General features: G+C 34.9%; 2 protein-coding genes across 2 annotated transcripts; both read left to right on the forward strand.

Moving 5' to 3' along the window:
* Positions 1–1,879: 1,879 nt before the first annotated feature.
* Positions 1,880–2,803, forward strand: LOC100406862 (olfactory receptor 5L1-like). Its single transcript, XM_009008195.4, has one exon. The coding sequence runs from the start codon at positions 1,880–1,882 to the stop codon at positions 2,801–2,803; it is 924 nt and encodes a 307-aa protein (XP_009006443.2).
* An 11,949-nt stretch (positions 2,804–14,752) lies between these two features.
* On the forward strand, positions 14,753–16,086 carry OR5D16 (olfactory receptor family 5 subfamily D member 16). Its single transcript, XM_009008116.6, has one exon. The coding sequence runs from the start codon at positions 14,820–14,822 to the stop codon at positions 15,774–15,776; it is 957 nt and encodes a 318-aa protein (XP_009006364.1). The 5' UTR covers positions 14,753–14,819; the 3' UTR covers positions 15,777–16,086.
* The last annotated feature ends 4,754 nt before the right edge of the window (positions 16,087–20,840 follow it).

Below are 20,840 nucleotides of genomic sequence, written 5' to 3' on the forward strand. Positions count from 1 at the left end.
GGCAGTGAGAGGCCCACAGGACTGTTCGTGGAGGGACATGGATATGAGAACCACCTCTGAAGCAGAAAGAAGAGGAATTATTTTGTTTTTGTGCCAAGCACTTTGAAATGTCTCTCTATGGCAGATTTCTCAATGAAGGAACCATTAACATTTTGGTCCAGATAATGTTTTGTTGTGTGTGCTGCAGGCAGGGACCCTCATGTGCTTTGTAGAGGGCATTGTAAATAGTTGAGCAGTGTTCTCACTAGATGTCAATAGCACCCCCTTCCTCTTGTAACAACCAAAACTGTCTCCAGACATTGAAAAATAAGCCACTGGGACTCAAGTCACTCTTGACAAGAAACACTGATCTATCGGCAGTTAGCAGCTGGATTTTTCTTTAGATTTGCAAACAAGAAAGGGTTTTCAAAAGTATGTACTAGTTTGAATTTGGGAAAAGACTTGTAACTTACATCTCCTGGTCATTTTAATAGAGAAAACCATATTATCAGAACATTTGATTTATTTTCAATCTGGCATTTAGTAATATGTCTCTTGTATATCTGAAGTCAGTAGAAGATTGGAAAAAATACCTGGCTGTGTTGGTCTCTAGTCCAGATTCTTTTCTCCCTGGAGTGCTCAGTTGGTGCCTCTACAATGATGTATGTATCTATCAAGGGTCAGGGAGAGAGAATATGAGGCTTCTCACCCTCATGTTACACTTGCTGTATGTCAAAGATTCAGAAAGTGTGTCCCTATTTAAAAAAAATTTCATTCTTTTTCCTCATTTCACTCCATCATAACGATGTTTTGTGAGAAGTCAGACAACTTCATACATTTTTTTAAATGAATATTTATGTTCATGAATGTGGTAAGGATTAAATATATGATGAAACGTGTGTGTAGAATAAATCCATTTATTTATATTATATATTATTATAATATGTATAATATTCTTTATGTGCAATTTTGCTGTATTATAACTTTCTATTTCATTACTTATCAGTCTGTTTTTCATATCATTAAATTGATACAAAATTATCATTTTTATAACTGCATGCTTTTCTATTATATAAAATACAATTGCAGCCATATTTCTCTTATTTTATGTTTATGTCTAACTTTTAATATTACACATGACTCTTCAATGAAGCAGTGACCGTTTTCTTAATAATTTTCTATGCACATCTTTGATCAGTTCTTCAAATAGATTGATAACACTAAATGTATTTAACAAATAAATGTTTTAAGATTGAAGCGTCATAGTTACAGTACATTGTGCTCAAGTGTACCAATTCCCTGAAACATGGCCAACATTGAAGAGTGCAACTAACCAAATCGCCATGTTAATTTTGTAGAGAAAATAATAATACACATTATAAAATGAATTTCTTCATCTAAAATATATCAGTACAATATGAACACTTGTGAGTTAACATCCTAAATAACAATATCTCTCATCAATGTAGTGGAAAATTCAGAGAGGGGCCATATATTCTAAACATTATTTTCTAGGATTTCAATATTTGGAGTCTGCTTGGCAAATGAAATTTGAATTTGATAAGATAATAAGGCAAATTAAACAACTTTACCTCTTTACTAATAATTCAGTGCCAAGCTCTCAATTGTGAAAGATTAATTAAAATAATTCTATAAGGTTTTATAACTGCTAATGTTTTTGTTTGATCTTTGAATTAAACTGCAAGTTTTATGCATTTGTGTTATACAATAACAGAACTTTTTAAAATTTTACAAAAGTTTTATTCTTCGCTGATAAAATTAACTATTCTACTTCTTCTGATAATCTTTTTACAGGATAGAGCCAAAACTAAATTTTAGACTATATAATGGAGGATAGTTTTTGGTTTTGTTCTCCTTTAATCCCTCATAAATTGGAGACATGGGCAAAGAAAACTGCACCACCGTGTCAGAGTTCGTTCTCCTTGGACTATCCCACGACCCAGAGTTGAGAGTTTGCCTCTTCCTGCTGTTCCTTCTCATCTATGGAGTCACGGTGTTTGCCAATCTGGGCATGATTGCACTGATTCAGGTCAGCTCTCGGCTCCACACCCCCATGTACTTTTTCCTCAGCCACTTGTCCTTTGTGGATTTCTGCTACTCCTCAATAATTGTGCCAAAAATGTTGGCTAATATCTTTAACAAGGATAGAGCAATCTCCTTCCTGGGGTGCATGGTACAATTCTACTTGTTTTGCACTTGTGGGGTCACTGAAGTCTTCCTTCTGGCTGTGATGGCCTATGACCGCTTTGTGGCCATTTGTAATCCCCTTCTGTACCTGGTCACCATGTCTCAGAAGCTGCGTGTAGAGCTGGTATCTTTCTGCTACTTCTGTGGGATGGTGTGTTCTCTGATTCACTTGTGCTTAGCTCTTAGGATCCCCTTCTATAGATCCAATGTGATTAACCACTTCTTCTGTGACCTACCTCCTCTCTTAAGTCTTGCTTGCTCTAATGTCACTGTGAATGAGGTGCTGCTGTTCATGGTGGCCACTTTCAATGAGAGTGTTACTATCATGATTATCCTCACCTCCTACCTGCTAATTCTCACCACCATCCTGAAGATACATTCCGTAGAGGGCAGGCACAAAGCCTTCTCCACCTGTGCCTCCCACCTCACAGCCATCACTGTCTTCCATGGAACACTCCTTTCAGTTTATTGCAGGCCGAGCTCAGGCAACAGTGGAGATGCTGACAAAGTGGCCACCGTGTTCTACACTGTTGTGATTCCCATGCTGAACCCCCTGATCTACAGCCTGAGGAATAATGATGTGAAAGAAGCTCTCAAAAAAATGATGAGCTTCTAAATCTACTTCCAGGGAAGATTTTATTAGCACAATTCAGGATCCTCAAGTTGTGGCAGGCGTTGGTTCACAGGAGTGGTATAATGTTGGAGTGAAGAGAAGGAACTCAGTAGCTATGAGTGAGTCTTTTTTTATTCACTTATGTTTGTGTCTCTTAATTGTAAAGAAACGGGATTAAACATATTTCAAAATTTGCAGCCAATTTTCTTTAAAATACATTTGTATAGTTTTAAGTGGATATGAGCAACAGTATTATTAAAATACACACACTTAGTTTGCTGTAAAACCTTCACAAGTCTAGTGAAGAACGAAGAGGAGTTACACTTTGTTTCCATATCCATTATGAAAACCATGATTCTTTTCAAAATTAAATTTCCATTATTTATAATGACATTTACACCATCATCAAAGTGTGTACAGAATGAGAATTCCATATATCTATGCATATATATGTCAATTTTTAATTTTTTCTTCTTCCTGTTTATTTTGTTTTGTTCTTTATTATTCTGTTGCTGCTATTGCATTGTCCAATGTAATTGGAACTTTGGGTACTATGTCATCTGATAGATGCCAAAATAATAATTTCACAGGACTCTAGGGAAATTGCATTAAAGAAGCTGGAATCATGTACAAGGAGCTTAAAGTAATTCCTGGAACATAATTAGTATTTCTATCTACATTTCACCATTACACACACACACACACACACACACACACACACACACACACACACAATAAACATGTATAGGCAATAATTTAGAACCATTGTTATGAATCACAGCCTTTCTAAATTAACCCTCTTCTCTCACTTTATTTTTACTGCTTATCTTCATACTAACCCTAAAATCCATTGAGGAAGAGATGCTTACTGACACTTATAAGATGACTTTTAACTTCTGTTCTTGTTCTTTGTATGTGTTTTTTGTTTTGCTTAACTGCCTTTTATTTTATTCTTTTTTAAATTTATTCTTTTCTTAATTCTGTATTGAATTATATGCATCATCGATGCTTTCTTTGTGACACCATTATGATTTATGTCAATTTCCTCATTGTATTTACTTGTTTAAACTTCTCTCTTTGTGTCTGTAATAATATTAGAAAAGCAATAGGTTTGAGTTTTTCAAAACCGAGATTGGTGTTTTGACCCTGGGTTTTTAATTTGTCAATTAATTTAACTTTTTCAATCCTTGGTTTCCTTCATTCTAATATTGGATAGTACTTTTAATTTCATGGACTTTTATTGAGATTAAAAGTTCACAACATATGTATACTTAGTGACATCAGGAAGAGACCCCTTGTGTATCTAAATGAAGTCATTGAGGCTTGGGGTTTATATAACTTTTTATCTATTTCATCATCAGTGGCATATGAGAAGTATAAATTTTTTTTTATTTTTATTAAATGCGTGAATAAGTAGATGCTGGTGAATTTATGGTATGCATATTGGGATTAATATGCTGATTTAGAGCACTTAGAGAACCTTCAAGAACTGTGAGTTGGTCCACATTGTCACATGTGTTTAGCAGTCAGGATCCACTTAGGAAAACAAATGCTCTGCAAGACGTAATTTATGAAATGTTAGCGACTAGAGAACCAAAAGAACACAGAGGTGATACTCTATTATTTAAAGATTGTTGACTTTAGGAAGCAGTTATTGCTCTTGATATTGGAGGACGATAGGGAAGAAACATTGTCCACAGAACCTCAAAGCTTTGTGGAAGCAGCTCAGTCAGTGGTTAATCCCTTAAGGAAGAGACATAACTCTCAGTGTGCCTGGGCCTCTGAGACTGGGTTAGGACTCAGCAGATATCCAGTGTCCTGTGGCTCAAACTTGGTCCAAAGAAGCCTGTGCTAGATGGCTGCTCGTGCCTCTGAAGAATTTATCATGGAAAGCTGGAATACACCAAGTATCCATTGTGGCTGAATGCAACACTAACAGAAATTGGAAAATCAAGAAGAGATTTTCTTCTTCTTTCTTTTTCATTTCCTTCCCATACTGCCTTCTCCCCCTCCACTCCTTTACCCCCTTACTTTCTTTGGGAGAATCTAACAGGAAAACAGTTAGAAAGGACATCTAGGGGACGCAGTCTGCAAGCCCCACCATCAGGAGCACAGTGTAAGGACTAGGAGAGTGGACATGAAGATGACGCTAGGTTCAACAAACACCGCTTCTGGAGACTCGCAGTTGACAATGCAAAGGGTACAAGGAAAATTCTCTTCTCATATTATCAAGAGTGTGTACATCTTTCTATATCTGAGCATTTCAGTAAAAATCAGGATTCTCAGTTTTCATCTTTTTATATTACAAATGCAATTGATTCTTGTCAATATTTGTAAGTCAAATGTGACAGAGGGCGGTGGTCACCCTTTAAGATCTAGGGAACTAATTTTCATGGTGCCAAATCACATGCTGAATCTAATACTTTTCTCACAATTTCTGTATAGTAAGGAGGTCTGTATTTTTCTGGGCTATTTTTAGTGATGATAACTAAGATGAGACTCTACTGGGCAGCTTGTTTCAAAGGGAATGTCAGTCACTAATAATAAGCTCGCTTAGCAGTTGGTGACCTTATTGGCCTGCTAGAATGGAAAGGGTGATTGAGAATGAGGGAAGGGGTATAAGTGACTGAACCACAGGTTGTAGACCTGGCATTTAAGTTCACTTCTCTTTCCATGTTTTGTATCCAGTGGAATGATATGTTCAAAGTGAATAAATCATCCAGACTATTGTGTAAATAAGCATTATCTCTGTAATAATACATTTTGGACATGATTAGCTTTGGAAAATATCCTAATGCTGAGTTATGTAAGATAGTAGATTCATTTGTGTCCCTACCAGAAAATTAGGGACAGAAAAGAAAGAAACAGAGGAATTTGTAAAATGTAAGCATCTAATTTTCAATGACATTTTCAACTGTTTTCTGTGAGGTTTCTGTTCTATCATTTTCTCTCATTTCCACTGGATGTTAATGTTTCCATAATGATTTATTAGATATTCCAAATTTTAAAATTATTACCTCCTAAGGATAAAATTTACAAAAAAATAGTAATTTGGTAATGCCATTTAATTTTATATAGCAGGAAAACTTTTTAATAGTTTATATTTTCATGTTTTTAATACTCATATTTTAGGCAACTTAATAATAAATGCAGTAAAAATAACTCTTAAATATATCCTAAAATACATCCATTAAATATTTTGTCTCAATTTCATATGATTTGATGTCGTAAATTTGTTTTGTTTTATTTGGTTTGTACATGTTTGTTGAATGAATGGATGCTTACAAAATGAATGTCCAGCTTCCATTGCCAAACTATATAGCAATGTTCGCAACATCATTTACTGAGAGTGCTTTTTTCCCTATAGGTATCTAATATTCTATTAACCTATATACATTCCTCACTAAATTACATTTTTAGAATTGAGATGCTAAGAATATTAAGCCTTTCAGCTATGCCCTGAGTAATATTTCACAGTTGATACTTTAGCTTCTTTAATAAAGAGTATGGCTATATGCTTTTATAATTCAATTTAATTTTCAAAATACAAGATTTTTTTTCTGACACATTCGTTAACACTGTGCAAGACAGTAACATATACTACCTCTCTTCCATTAGTAACTGTCATTTTAATACATAGAAAAAACTATATTATGTCTCTAGTTGTGTACAGTAATTATTAGTGTGGGAAGGGCATTTTTACACATCGCTTTTAATGGGAACAAATTATAGAGTTTCTTACAAATATCTTGGCATAACGGTTCATGTTTTTCAACATCCATACTCCAAGGAATCAACCATATGAGAAATTACTCATTGCAAACTAAAAATGTCTTCAACAGAAAAGTCAATAACAAGCAAAAAGTTACGCCAAATTTAAAAATCAATTAAACATGTCTTCAAGCAATCTTCCTTAAGAACACTGGAAATAAATTGCGGGCATAAACTAACCCATATTCTAAAATTTGTTCTCATCTACCAACTTTCACTCTTTTGGAACCACTTTTTATTATTGTTATTATTATTACAGGCAATCCAAGCAGAACCATCTTTGAAAATGTGGGAATTAGAGCTAGTTCTGGATATTTTTGGCCTACAGCAAAACACATTTTATACTTCGAATGTTAAAAACATAAATATTAACTTTAAAACAAGTTTGTTTCTTTGTTTTTAATATTAGGTCACTAAGGATTAATCTTAATATTTAGGTGGAGAAGATATACAGCAAACCAACAGATAGATAACAACACTTCTCTTTTATAGCAGATTTTGCCTATGTCACTATCTGTGATTTAAGGCAAATCCACTTAAACTCTTTGGCCACAATTTCATCAGTAGCATTTATTTTAAAATACAATAATAGATTCTAATTACTTTCAAATTATGTCTCACACCTATAATCCCAGGACTTTGGTAAGCCGAGGCTGGTGGATCACCAGGTCAAGAGATCAAGACCATCCTGGTCAACATGCTGAAACCCCATCTCTATTAAAAATACAAAAATTAGCTGGGCATGGTGGTGTATGCCTGTAGTCCCAGCTACTCTGGAGGCTGAGGCAGGAGAATTGCTTGAACCCAGGAGGCAGAGGTTGCGGTGAGCAGAGATTGTGCCATTGCACTCCAGCCTGGGTAACAAGAGCCTAACTCTGTCTCAAATAAAATAAAATAAAATAAAAATAATAATCATCCTGACTATATAGATGGTTACACACTTTTCAAGTCACAAAAATGCTATCTCTGAAATATTTCTCAACAAACTTCCTTCTTCTATGGTCATTACCATTTCATAGTTCACATACTATAAGATTTACCATCATTAGACAATTCCACAAGAAATAAACTTTGATAATTAAACAACACAATTATTTCTTTACTATTAGTTGTAAGATATATCCAGTCACAGAGATTTTATCATAGATGACTTAGATGTTATCTTCTAGAATTTTTAAAGTTTCAGTTCTTAGAGTTCTAAGTTCTTGATCCATCTTAAGTTGATTTTTTATAAGGCATGAGATAAGGATCCAGTTTCATCTTCTTATATGTGGCTTGCCAATTATCCCAGCACCATTTGTTGAATACCCCCCTTTATGTTTTTGTTTGCTTTGTCGAAGACCAATTGGCTGTAACTATTTAGGTTTAGTTCTATTAAGCAATGAGTGGATAGAGAAACTGTGATATATTTATGATATTTCTACATATTATATATAAATATCGTATATATATATTATATATATATATATGGAGAAACACTACCTAGCCACAAAAAGGAATAAATTAATGACATTCTCAGTAACCTGAAAGGAATTGGAAACTATTATTCTAAGTGAAATAACTCAGGAATGGAAAACCAAACACTGTTATGTTCTTATTCATAAGTGGGAGCTAAGCTATGAGGATGCAAAGGCATAAAAACAACACAATGGACTTTGAGGACCTGGAGGGAAAGGGTGGGAAGGGAGTGAGAGATAAAAGGCTACATATTAGATATAGTGTATACTGCTCAAGTGATGTGTGCACCACAATCTCACAAATCACCACTAAAGAACTTACTCATAAAACCAAATACCACCTGTTCCCCAAAAACTTATGTCAATAAAACATTTTTTAAAAAAGAAAAGAAATTGATTAAATATGGTATGTATTCAAATGCAAATGTTCTTTGCTAGAATTCTGTCAGGAAAAAGAACAACAATGGAGTTCATTTTAGCATACATTTTAAATAGAATTGTTTTGGTACTGTAAGACTTTTCCATTAATGACTATTTAATCCTCATACCTACAGTGTGAGGATTATATTATAAGGTAAGGCCTAAGGTAGCTCCTAATAGTACAGAATGAAAATCAAGGAGAACTACAAACCACTGCTCAATGAAATAAGAGAGGACACAAACAGATGGAAAAACATTCCATGCTCATGATTAGAAAGAATCAATATTGTAAAATTGTCCATACTGCCCAAAGGAATTTATAGATTCAATGCTATCCCCATCAAGCTACCATTGACTTTGTTCACAGAACTGGAAAAAAACCACCTTAAACTTCATACGGATCCAAAAAAGAGCCTGCATACCCAAGGCAATCCTAAGCGAAAAGAACAAAGCTGGAGGCATCATGCTATCTGACTTCAAACTATCCTACAAGTCTACAGTAATCAAAACAGCATGGTACTGGTACCAAAACAGAGATATAGATCAATGGAACAGAACAGAGGTCTCAGAAATGATGCCACTTTTCTACAACCATTTGATCTTTGACAAACCTGACAAAAACAAGCAATAGAAAAAGCATTCCCTGTTTAATAAATGCTGTTGGGAAAACTGGTTATCCATGTGCAGAAAGCAGAAACTGGACCCCTTCCTTACACCTAACAAAAATTAACTCCAGATGGATTAAAGATTTAAACATAAGACCTAACACCATACAACCCCAGAAGAAAACCTAGGCAATAGAATTCAGGACAAAGGCATAGGCAAGGACTTCATGACTAAAACACCAAAAGCAATGGCAACAAAAGCCAAAATAGACAAATGGGATCTAGTTAAACTTAAGAGATTCTGCACAGAAGAAGAAACAATCATTAGAGAGAACTGGCAGCCAACAGAATGGGAAAAGATTTTTGCAAGCTACCCATTTGACAAAGGGCTAATATCCAGAATCTACAAAGAACTAAAACAGATTTACAACAAAAAAACAAACAACCCCATCCAAAAGTGGGTGAAGGGTATGAACAGATACTTTTTCAAAAGAAGGCATTTATGTGGCCAACAAACATATGAAAAAATGCTCAATATCGCTGGTCATTAGAAAAATGCAAATCAAAACCACATTGAGATACCATCTCACACCAGTTAGAATGGCGATCATTAAAATCTGGAGACAACAGATGCTGGAGAGGATGTGGAGAAATAGGAACACTTTTACACTGTTGGTGGGAGTGTAAATTAGTTCAACCATTGTGGGAGACAGTGTGGCACTTCCTCAAGGATCTCAGAATAGAAATGCCATTTGACCCATCAATCCCATTACTGGGTATATACCCAAAGGATTATAAATCATTCTATTATAAAGACACATGCACAGGTATGTTCATTGAGGCACTGTTTACAATAGCAAAGACTTGGAACCAACCCAAATGCCGATCAATAATAGACTGGACAAAGAGAATATGGCACATATATGCCATGGAATACCATGCATCCATAAAAGAGGATGAGTTTATGTCCTTTTTAGGGACATGATGAATCCGGAAACCATCATTCTCAGCAAACTCACACAAGAACAGAAAACCAGACACCATATGTTCTCACTCATAGGTGGGTGTTGAACAAAGAGAACATATGGACACAGGGAGGGGAACATCACACACTGGGGACTGTTGGGGGTTGGGGGGCTAGGGGAGGGATAGTAGGGGGTGGGGAGTTTGGGGAGGTATAACATTGAGAGAAATGCCTGATGTAGGTGATGGGGGGATGGAGGCAGTAAACCACCATGGCATGTATGTACCTATGTAACAATCCTGCAAGATTTGCACATGTACTCCATAACTTAAAGTATGTATATGTATGCATATATATTGCATATAATTCTAGGCTTATGCAATAGGCAGCTAAGATTTCTTTATATATATATAAAAATATAAAGAATATATATATTCTATTTATATATATATTCTTATATATAAATATATATTTATATATAAATTTATATAAATAAATATATATTCTATATATATAAATATATATTCTATATATATAAGAATATATATATAAATTTATATATAAGAATATATATATAAAAAGAATATATATATAAATTTATATATAAGAATATATATAAATTTATATATAAGAATATATATATAAAAAGAATATATATATTTTTTATATTTTTATATATATATAAAGAAATCTTACCTGCCTATTGCATAAGCCTAGAATTAAAACAAGACCAGAACAAAACATAGTTAATACCTTTCTGAGATTAATATGAGAATGAGTAGCTTCCAATAGATAACACTAAATCAAAGTTCAACATGGATCAAGGAAACGTGTTCAACATACTTATTTTTTATGATGCATCAAGAGAAGAAGATCATGTTGATAATGTCGTTGCAGGCCTATACTCCCTTATCTGGAATTGTTAATCTTAAAAGCCCTGAAAATATAGCTTTCCAAATAGTTCTTAATAGTAAAATTGACCAGAAATAAACTGAAAAAAAAAAAAAAAAGGAATATCAGTGGTGATGAAGAAGATAATCAAGAATTTCATGGGAAGTGTGGGATTTGAAAAGATTTAAGAGTCTGAATAGCTTGATGAAAGTTATATGATAAATCAGAACTAAAGAGGAGATGAACAGCAGATATTACTGGTATTATTATAGCTATTATAATATTTGTTTACCGATATGTGAGATGTTTGTAACAACATTAGATACCCTAATATATTGGGTGTAGCTACATATAATTTCTTGGGGGACATTAAGGAACAAATTTCAAACATTTGCAGTCCTGTCCTCTCTACACATGCATATATGCACTGCATCTAATATCCTTAGCAATAAAGTAACTAAGTAAATGCGAGACCTGAAGGAAGGATCTCCCTGTATCTTTCGTGTGGTTAGTGTAACAGAGAGAACAGTTAAGATCTGTGAAGACCAGGGGCATGGTATATATTTAAGAAATAATTGCTAGCTTTGCGCAGTGACAGTATTGTAGCCAATGAGATTTATCAGAGGCTCACTTATTGCTAATTTTTTTAAAAAAGAAATAATTGTTGAGTAAATAAAACAGAAAACCCCCGCTATACTTCATCATTATACAAAAAAGAGACATGATAGGAATAATCTTGAAACATAAGGAGATGACACTTAAACTTTTAAGTTAACTTTCATAAAAATGTTCCTAAAGCTGTGGTTGTTTCCTTCAGGTTTTCCATGAAACCAGAATTACATCAGCAAAGAGTATTTAATTTTAATAGCTTGTTTTGAGTCTCCTGGGGATTAAGGCAACTAATTGTCTAGGTCATGATGCCAATGGGAGTGGCAATAGAAATAAAAGTCTTAGCATCTCCTGAAGATAAGCTCTCCAGAGACAGGAGGGCTGCCTTTTCCACCAGCAGATTTGTTCACAGGTCTGAGAAAATGTGAATATTTTTTTCATGTATAGTATCTAGAAGATGCTTTCAATTTTGTCTGTTTTTCCTTGTGAAACTAACTTGGGGGAAATTTCAAGTCACAACAGATATTATGTATCTGCATGTCTGGGGATAGAAAGTACCCCTTTCCTACAGAGCCTTGTGTAGAGGGCTTGTCTTAGCTGATGTCTCTGATAGCAGTGTCTTGAACAACTGTTTCCTGGGAGTCAGAGAATAAACGGGCATTGAGCATATTCAGGAATATATATGTATATCTTTGCCTCTATACATTTTTAGAAGAACTGAATAAGGGAAATAGGTATTTATGTAAAATTAAATTTTTAATGAATAAAATGAATCTTCTGTAGAAACATAATAAAGGCAACTTAATCTAAATATTTCAGAGCATGAAAAAAACAACAGTGGCTCAGAAAGGCAAAAAGAAAAATAAAAGGAAGATATTACATGGAAGAAGATTTTGGACACCACGTTGCCCAGATTCAAAGATAATACAACAGTTTAATCCATGTAATAGTATAATTTGGGAGATAACAAACCATAATATTTAAATTGCAACTTAGTCTTAAACTGAATTTAATGGAAGATACATTACAATCTATTATAATCAAGGAAATATGCATTCCCTATCCCCCACTTTCCTGATGGAAACATTTGGCAATGTCTGGAAATTGTTTTGATTTTCACATCTGGGTAAGGAGGTGAGGAAGTGAGATTTACATCTAGTGGTTGGAAGCCAGAGATGCTGCCAGACATGGTACAATGCACAGGGTAGCTTCCTACAACAAAGAATAATCCATCACAGTGTCAGTACTGCTGAAGTTTATAAACCTTGACATAGGGCAATGATAACGAATTTTATAATAGTGAGAAATGAGTGGAAAATACTGTATCCTTACTGGTGCTTAAAATTCTTGGATATATGAACATATAGAACTATGGAGAATTCTTGGTATTGCCTGAGACCCTGTTAGTGCTGGAACACTTAGAAGCTATTTACTGAATTGCAGAATTGGAGATGACCTTACCAAAAATGACAGTCCTCATAAGTCTTAATTAAAAAGGAATATAATTGAGGGGATTTGGGTTGTGAGTGGCTGACAGTACTAAGATGAGGAATGTGCCAGGTAAACTAGGGTGTTTCTTGCTATAAGATGCTGAGGTATTTTGATATAGGGTTGCAAGACTGAGCAGACAAAAATGCAGGACGCTTAATTGAATTTCAAATTCAGATAAGCAAAAATGGTTTTTACTATAGTATGTTCCATGCAATATTTGGGCCATACATAGAGCAAACAATTTTTTATCTGTCTGAGATTCAAATTTGACTGGGATTCTGTATTTTATATTATAAACCTGCCCCTATTCCCCAATTTGAGAACACCCCCATTCTCTCTGTATTGAAAACTATTTTCTCATTAATGTCTTTAGAGTGGGGTGACATCTTAAGAATTTCATCTATATTGTTGACAGGTAAGAGAAGGACAGAATGAGTGTCCAAGCTGACGTTAAGGGAAAGAAGAGGGAACCTAGAAAAAGAAAATGTGTTTGTTAATGTTTACAGGTTTTTATGATATTTGCTCCTGAATGGGAATATTTCTCTAACTTCTATTCTCTATGTCTCACTTTGATAAATATTCAGAAAATCTTTGAGTCCATCAACACTTTCACTGGGCTAATTTCTATAGTTTTATAATCTAAAGATTGTCTTAAATGGAGGTCAAAAGAATTAGAAAATGATGTATGAAAATGTGATCTTTACAAAGAAGAATGTTGAAATTTCTACCTGTAATGTAGATTAGATCCTGGCATAGAGAGGCGAGTATATGACTGGGAGTCAAGGAAACTGGGTTCACTGCATCCAATTTGTACCTGTCTTGGTGAAGTCATGGCTTCTTCAAGCTTCTGTTTGTTCATCTGTAGAATTAAGCCATTCAATAGATGGTCTTCAATGAAAAACATAAAATAATTACTGATTTGGATGTCTGACTTATTTAGTCCAAAAGAATAATGATTAAAATGCCAAACTAAAAATTAACTATGGATAGAAATGATAACTCCAAGACTATAATTCAGTATATTACAATATATAGAAAATTGTTGCAATGATAGAAATTATATCAGACTCAATTTTTGTTAGAAATTATAGGACTGGGCCAGGCGCGGTGGCTCAAGCCTGTAATCCCAGCACGTTGGGAGGCCGAGGCTGGTGGATCACGAGGTCAAGAGATCGAGACCATCCTGGTTAACATGGTGAAACCCCGTCTCTACTAAAAATACAAAAAATTAGCTGGACATGGTGGTGCGTGCCTGTAATTCCAGCTACTCAGGAGGCTGAGGCAGGAGAATTTCCTGAACCCAGGAGGCAGAGGTTGTGGTGAGCAGAGATCGTGTCATTGTACTCCAGCCTGGGTAACAAGAGTGAAACTCCGTCTCAAAATAAATAAATAAATAATAATAAGACAAACAAAAAATAAGAAATTATAGGTCTGATATGATTCGTTATTTCCCTGGATTTTTATTTGCAGAACTTTTGAGGTTCTGTGAGATTCAAATGTTTTATATGAGAATTTTATTATATGTTATCACTTGAATTGCTTGAGTTAATAATGACAACTACATGTTTTTAAAAATTTAAGAACATAAACAGAATTAATTTTTTAATTTGAAGAAAGTAACATTTAATGATAATTCTATTTCTGAAATTGTAATTACTCATGTCTTGACACAGCACCTAACAGGATGATAACAGAGATCTATTTCATCTCACCCTGTATTCCACAGAGGGGATAGTTAAGCTGTCTTATTTGTCAATCACCTTCAATATTTTATTTCCACAACTGATTTTTGGATCACACCAAAGGAAAACATGTTTCTGACAGAGAGAAATATGACATCTGAGGCCACATTCACCCTCTTGGGCTTCTCAGATTACCTGGAACTGCAAATTCCCCTCTTCTTTGTATTTCTGGCAGTCTATGGCTTCAGTGTGGTAGGGAATCTTGGGATGATAGTGATCATCAAAATTAACCCGAAATTGCACACCCCCATGTATTTTTTCCTCAGCCACCTCTCCTTTGTGGATTTCTGCTATTCCTCCATCATTGCTCCCAAGATGTTGGTGAACCTGGTTGTAGAAGATAGAACCATTTCATTCTCAGGGTGTATGGTGCAATTCTTTCTCTTTTGCACCTTTGTAGGGACTGAATTAATTCTGTTTGCCGTGATGGCCTATGATCGCTTTGTGGCCATTTGCAACCCTCTGCTCTACAGAGTTGCCATGTCCCAGAAAGTCTGTGCCATGCTGGTGGTTGGATCGTATGCATGGGGAGTAGCATGTTCCTTGACACTCACATGCTCTGCTTTAAAGTTATCTTTTCGTGGTTTCAACACAATCAATCACTTCTTCTGTGAGTTATCCTCTCTGATATCACTCTCTTGCTCTGACTCTTATCTCAGCCAGTTGCTTCTTTTCACTGTTGCCACTTTAAATGAGATAAGCACACTACTCATCATTCTGACATCTTATGTATTCATCGTTACCACCACCTTGAAGATGCCTTCAGCCAGTGGGCACCGCAAAGTCTTCTCCACCTGTGCCTCCCACCTGACTGCCATCACCATCTTCCATGGCACCATCCTCTTCCTCTACTGTGTGCCCAACTCCAAAAACTCCAGGCACACAGTCAAAGTGGCCTCTGTGTTTTACACAGTGGTGATCCCCATGTTGAATCCCCTGATCTACAGTCTGAGAAATAAAGATGTCAAGGATACAATCAGAAAAATAATAAACACAAAATATTTTCTTATTAAACATACACCTTAGTATCCATTTAATTTGGTTACTGAACAACAACTTTTTTCTTTTTTTTTTATGAATGGACTTTGCATGAAGAGTTCACTAAAAAAATAACTTTAGATTAAAAACAAACTTTTTCTCAATAGAATGACTATGAGATTTGGATCAGGAAGGCTATTATTGGCTCAGCTTGTATAAGCCAGACAAGACAGATTGACCTTGACTACAAAATAATAATTGTCTTTGCCTACAAAATATTTTGTCTACAAAATAATATAATATTATTTATTTGTTTATTTATTTTCAGATGGAGTCTTGCTTTCTCACCCAGGCTGGCATTCAGTGGTGCTATCTCAGCTCACTGCAAACTCCACCTCTTGGGTTCAAGCAATTCTCCCACCTCAGCCTCCCGAGTAGCTGGGATTACAGGTGCCCTCCACCATGCCCAGCTAATTCTTGTATTTTTTAGTAGAGAAGGGGTTTCAACATGTTGACCAAGCTGGTCTTGAACTCCTGACTTTAGGTGATCTGCTTGCCTTGGCCTCCCAGAGCGCTGGGATTACAGGCATGAACCACCTCACCCTGCCATGTAATATTATTTAGTTCATAAGACGTTGTAGAAAGCAAATGAAAAATGTAAACAATGTAGCTGACATATTACATATGTGTAGTTAAGGCTAATTATGTCATCCTTTCTTTCCTGATATATTGTGTTAATTGAACAAACAATTTTGTATTATAAGTTTAGTGAAAAAATGGCATTCAGAAAATGATAGACCCACTTTCTAGGATTTCAAAATCCAGTAGTGTTGGTAAATATCTTAAAAGGAGTGGTGGAAAGAGTTACTTCAAATCCATTTGGAGATGCAGGAAAGATAGTTTCAGAATTGCATGCTATTTTAATTTGGCCTTGAAGGATGATTGGGTTTTAAAAAAAATTTAATTAATTCATTAATTTATTTATTTTTATTGCATTTTAGGTTTTGGGGTACATGTGCAGATCATGCAAGATAGTTGCATAGGTACACACATGGCAGTGTGTTTTGCTGCCATCTTCCCCTTCACCATCATTTGGCATTTCTCCCCAGGCTATCCCTCCCCCTCCCCCCTCCCTGCTGTCCCTCCCCTATTCCCCCCTGTAGACCCCAGTGTGTAGTACTCCCTTCCCTGTGTCCATGTGTTCTCTTTTTTCATCACCCACCTATGAGCAAGAATATGTGGTATTTCATTTTTTGTTCTTGTGTCAGTTTGCTGAGAATGATGTTCTCCAAATTCATCCATGTTCCTACAAAGGCCACAAACTCATCCTTTTTGATTGCTGCATAATATTCCATGGTGTATATGTGCCAAATTTTCCCAATCCAGTCTATTGTGGATGGGCATTTGGGTTGGTTCCAGGTCTTTGCTGTTGTAAACAGTGCTGCAATGAACATTCGTGTGCATGTGTCCTTATAGTAGACTGATTTATAGTTTTTTGGATATATACCCAGTAATGGGATTGCTGGGTCAAATGGAATTTCTATTTCTAAGGCCTTGAGGAATCGTCACACTGTCTTCCACAATGGTTGAACTAATTTACACTCCCACCAACAGTGTAAAAGTGTTCCTATTCCTCCACATCCTCTCCAGCGGATGATTAGGTTTTTAAGAAAAGCAAAAGAGCAAGACAGAAATTTTATTCAGTAGTAGAGAGAATGAATAATGTTCATAATCACCTCCTGAACATTATTCATGCTCTTTACTATATCATTATTGAAAATCTTAGTATACTTCAAAAATAATTCATTATAAATTTTAATTGAAAAAGAAAAAATATAATTTCATTGTATGCCATAGTTACCCCATGTCTAACATGATTAATTTAAAATACATAGATTATCAGATTTCTTATCACTTCTTTTGTCCCTGAACTCACATTGAAGTTCCATTTACTCTCCAGAATTGTATCTCTTATGAGTCATATGAGTATATTACTTTGTAATTAATAAATGTAGGTAAGTTAACCATTTATTTCTTGTGGTAATAAGGTTCTACGTGATTTTTATTTACAATGAGTAATTACTGCAAAAATCATCAGCATAGTTCAACTCAAACATCACCATTGTTCTACTCAACAACTTCAATGTGTTACACATTTTTATCAAATGTTGAAAGAGAAACTGTAAAATTATCAATGGAAATGCATCTTTTAATTATATTAATTGGGGTGAATTTTACTTTTTATTTTAATTATTAAAATTATGAATAAATATGTTTATTTCTAGAAAAGCACAGATTTCAGCATTCTTTATTTTTTCAAGTTTATTTTAGATTCAGGGAGTATGTGTGCAGATTTGTTACAAAGGTATATTCGTTGATGCTGCGGTTTGAACTATGATTGAATGTATCACTCAGGTAGTGAGCATAGTACCCAACAGGTAGTTTTACAACACTTCCCCCTCTCTCTCTTCCCTCTCCCCTCTTATATTCCCCAGTGTCTATTGTTTCCTTCTTTATGTCCATGGATGGGTACCTGATGTTTAGCTCCCATTTGTGAGTGAGAACATGCAATATTTTGTTTTCTTTTCTGTAATAATTTACTTAGGATGATGGCTTCTAGCTGCATCGATGTCAATGCAAAGGACATGAGAGATAGATAGATAGATAGATAGATAGATAGATAGAGATCATACACTGGGAGAAGGAAAAAAGTAAAAGAGAAAATACTGAAAGGAAGAACCATTACACATCAAGAGGGGCTTTTCAACATCAGCATTATTAACATTTTTTTTTAAACTGGAAAATGGTTAATGTTCGGCACTATCCTGTAAATTGTAGGATGCTTACCTGTCCCTAGCCTCTATGCATTAGATGTCAGGACTACCTCTTTCCAGTTGTGACAATCAAAATATCTCCACCTTTGCCAAATGACCCTTAGTGGTGGTGGAGACACAAATTCATCTCTACTTTAGAACAACAGATCTAAAAAAAGAAAGCATTACAACAGATATCCTAGCAGTAACTACAAAAGTTAGTATAGAAAAAAAAAAAGATGAGAAATAGAAAATGTTGATGGGGAAACAACAAAACTGTCAACCTGGAATCATATACACAATGAAAATCTTTCTAAAATTAATAAAAAATTTTAATCCAACAGAAACTGAGGTAATTCATTGATAGTAGGTATGTGCTAACAGGAAGGTTAAAGTAAGGTATCCAAGGAGAAGCAAAATCATATTAGATAGAAACTCAAAGCTACATAAATAAATACAGAGCACAAGAAATTATGTTAATGATCTATATTTAAAAGTTATTTTAAATTGCTCTAAAATATATGAGTCTTAGGAAAAGACACCGATGAATAGCATTTATAGAGTCTTTAAAATAAAGTGTGCAACAGTAGCATCATGGATAAGAAAGACTTAGATGTTTACTCTTTTAGGGTCTATAAAAAATCAATAATTTCAGATACTGGGAAGGCTGAGGCAGGAGAACTGCTTGAACCTGGGAGGTGGAGGTTGCAGTGAGCAGAGGTCATGCCACTGCACTCCATCCTGGCGCCTGGTGATGGAGTGAGACGGTCTCCAAAAAAAAAAAAAAAAAAAAATCAATAATTTACTAGTAAATATATTGTAAACTACTAGAAAACTGTCACAATTTTTGAGACTTAGAATAAGAAGTCAATAGAGCATGCAAAATAAATGGAATCATGAAAACAATCCAACTCAAAAAAATGTGAATGAAAGAAATGAGAAATACTTAAGGCAAGTAAAGATGAAGTATCAAGATGGTAAACTTAATTCAGCAGAATCAGTGGTAACATTTATTCCACCCGTATGTTCATTAACCAGAAGTACTCTAGACACAAAATTAGAAGATGAAGTGTGCCAGATTCAATAGAAAAGCAAACAAAACTCTGTGCTATCTAAAAATATCTTTTCTGTTATAAAGGCATATTAAGTTAAATATAAAAGGCTCACAAAATTTTACGCAGTAAAAATTGAAAGAGCTCTAGAGAGGCTATTTTAATATAAAATAAAATAGACTTTAAAAGAAAAACTATCACTCACTGATACCACCTTAATTTTTCTGTAGGGAACCAAACTCTCCTTTTCTTTGTCTGTCCCTTCCTTTACACGCAATGTATTTTGGGAAGCATTCATGGACAGTCATCAAGAGACCTGCTGAGCCAGTGACTCAGCTGTGGGATTTTGTTAGAATTATTGGATAAAAAGAGCTTCTTCTTTAGAAGGCTAATCCTCTGGGCAGGTAGAAACTGCATAAAACAGCTCGTAGCTCTCTGTGGTGAAAAGAGAGAATCTGCCTGAGAGTTTAGTCATCCACAAGAAAAGTGTCCAAGAATTTATCCATTTCTTCCAGGTTTACTAGTTTATGTGCATAGAGTTGTTTGTAATATTCTCTGATGATGGTTTGAATTTCTGTGGAATCTGTAGTGATTTCACCTTTATCATTTTTTATTGCATCTATTTGGTTATTCTCTCTTTTCTTTTTTATCAGTCTGGCTAGTGGTCTGTCTATTTTGTTGATCTTTTCAAAAAACCAGCTCTTGGATTTATTGATTTTTTTGAAGGGTTTTTTGTGTCTCTATCTCCTTCAGCTCTGCTCTGATCTTAGTTATTTCTTGTCTTCTGTTAGGTTTTGAGTTTTTTCTGACCTTGCTCCTCTAGCTCTTTCAATTTTGACTATAGGGTGTCAATTATGGATCTCTCCACTCTTCTCATGTGGGCACTTATTGCTATATATTTTCCTCTGGAGACTGCTTTAAATGTGTCCCAGAGATTCCGGTATGTTGTGTCTTCGTTCTCATTGGTTTCGAAGAACTTCTTTATTTCTGCCTTTATTTCATTGTTTATCCAGTCAACATTCAAGAGCCAGTTGTTCAGTTTCCATGAAGCTGTGTGGTTCTGAGTTCGTTTCTGAATTCTGAGTTCTAACTTGATTGCACTATGGTCTGAGAGACTGTTTGTTATGATTTCAGTTGTTTTGCATTTGCTGAGGAGTGATTTACTTCCAATTATGTGGTCAATTTTAGAGTAGGTACAATGTGGTGCTGATAAGAATGTATATTCTGTGGATTTGGGGTGGAGAGTT

The sequence above is a fragment of the Callithrix jacchus genome, chromosome 10 (assembly GCF_049354715.1).
Source record: "Callithrix jacchus isolate 240 chromosome 10, calJac240_pri, whole genome shotgun sequence".
Lineage (NCBI taxonomy): Eukaryota > Metazoa > Chordata > Mammalia > Primates > Cebidae > Callithrix > Callithrix jacchus.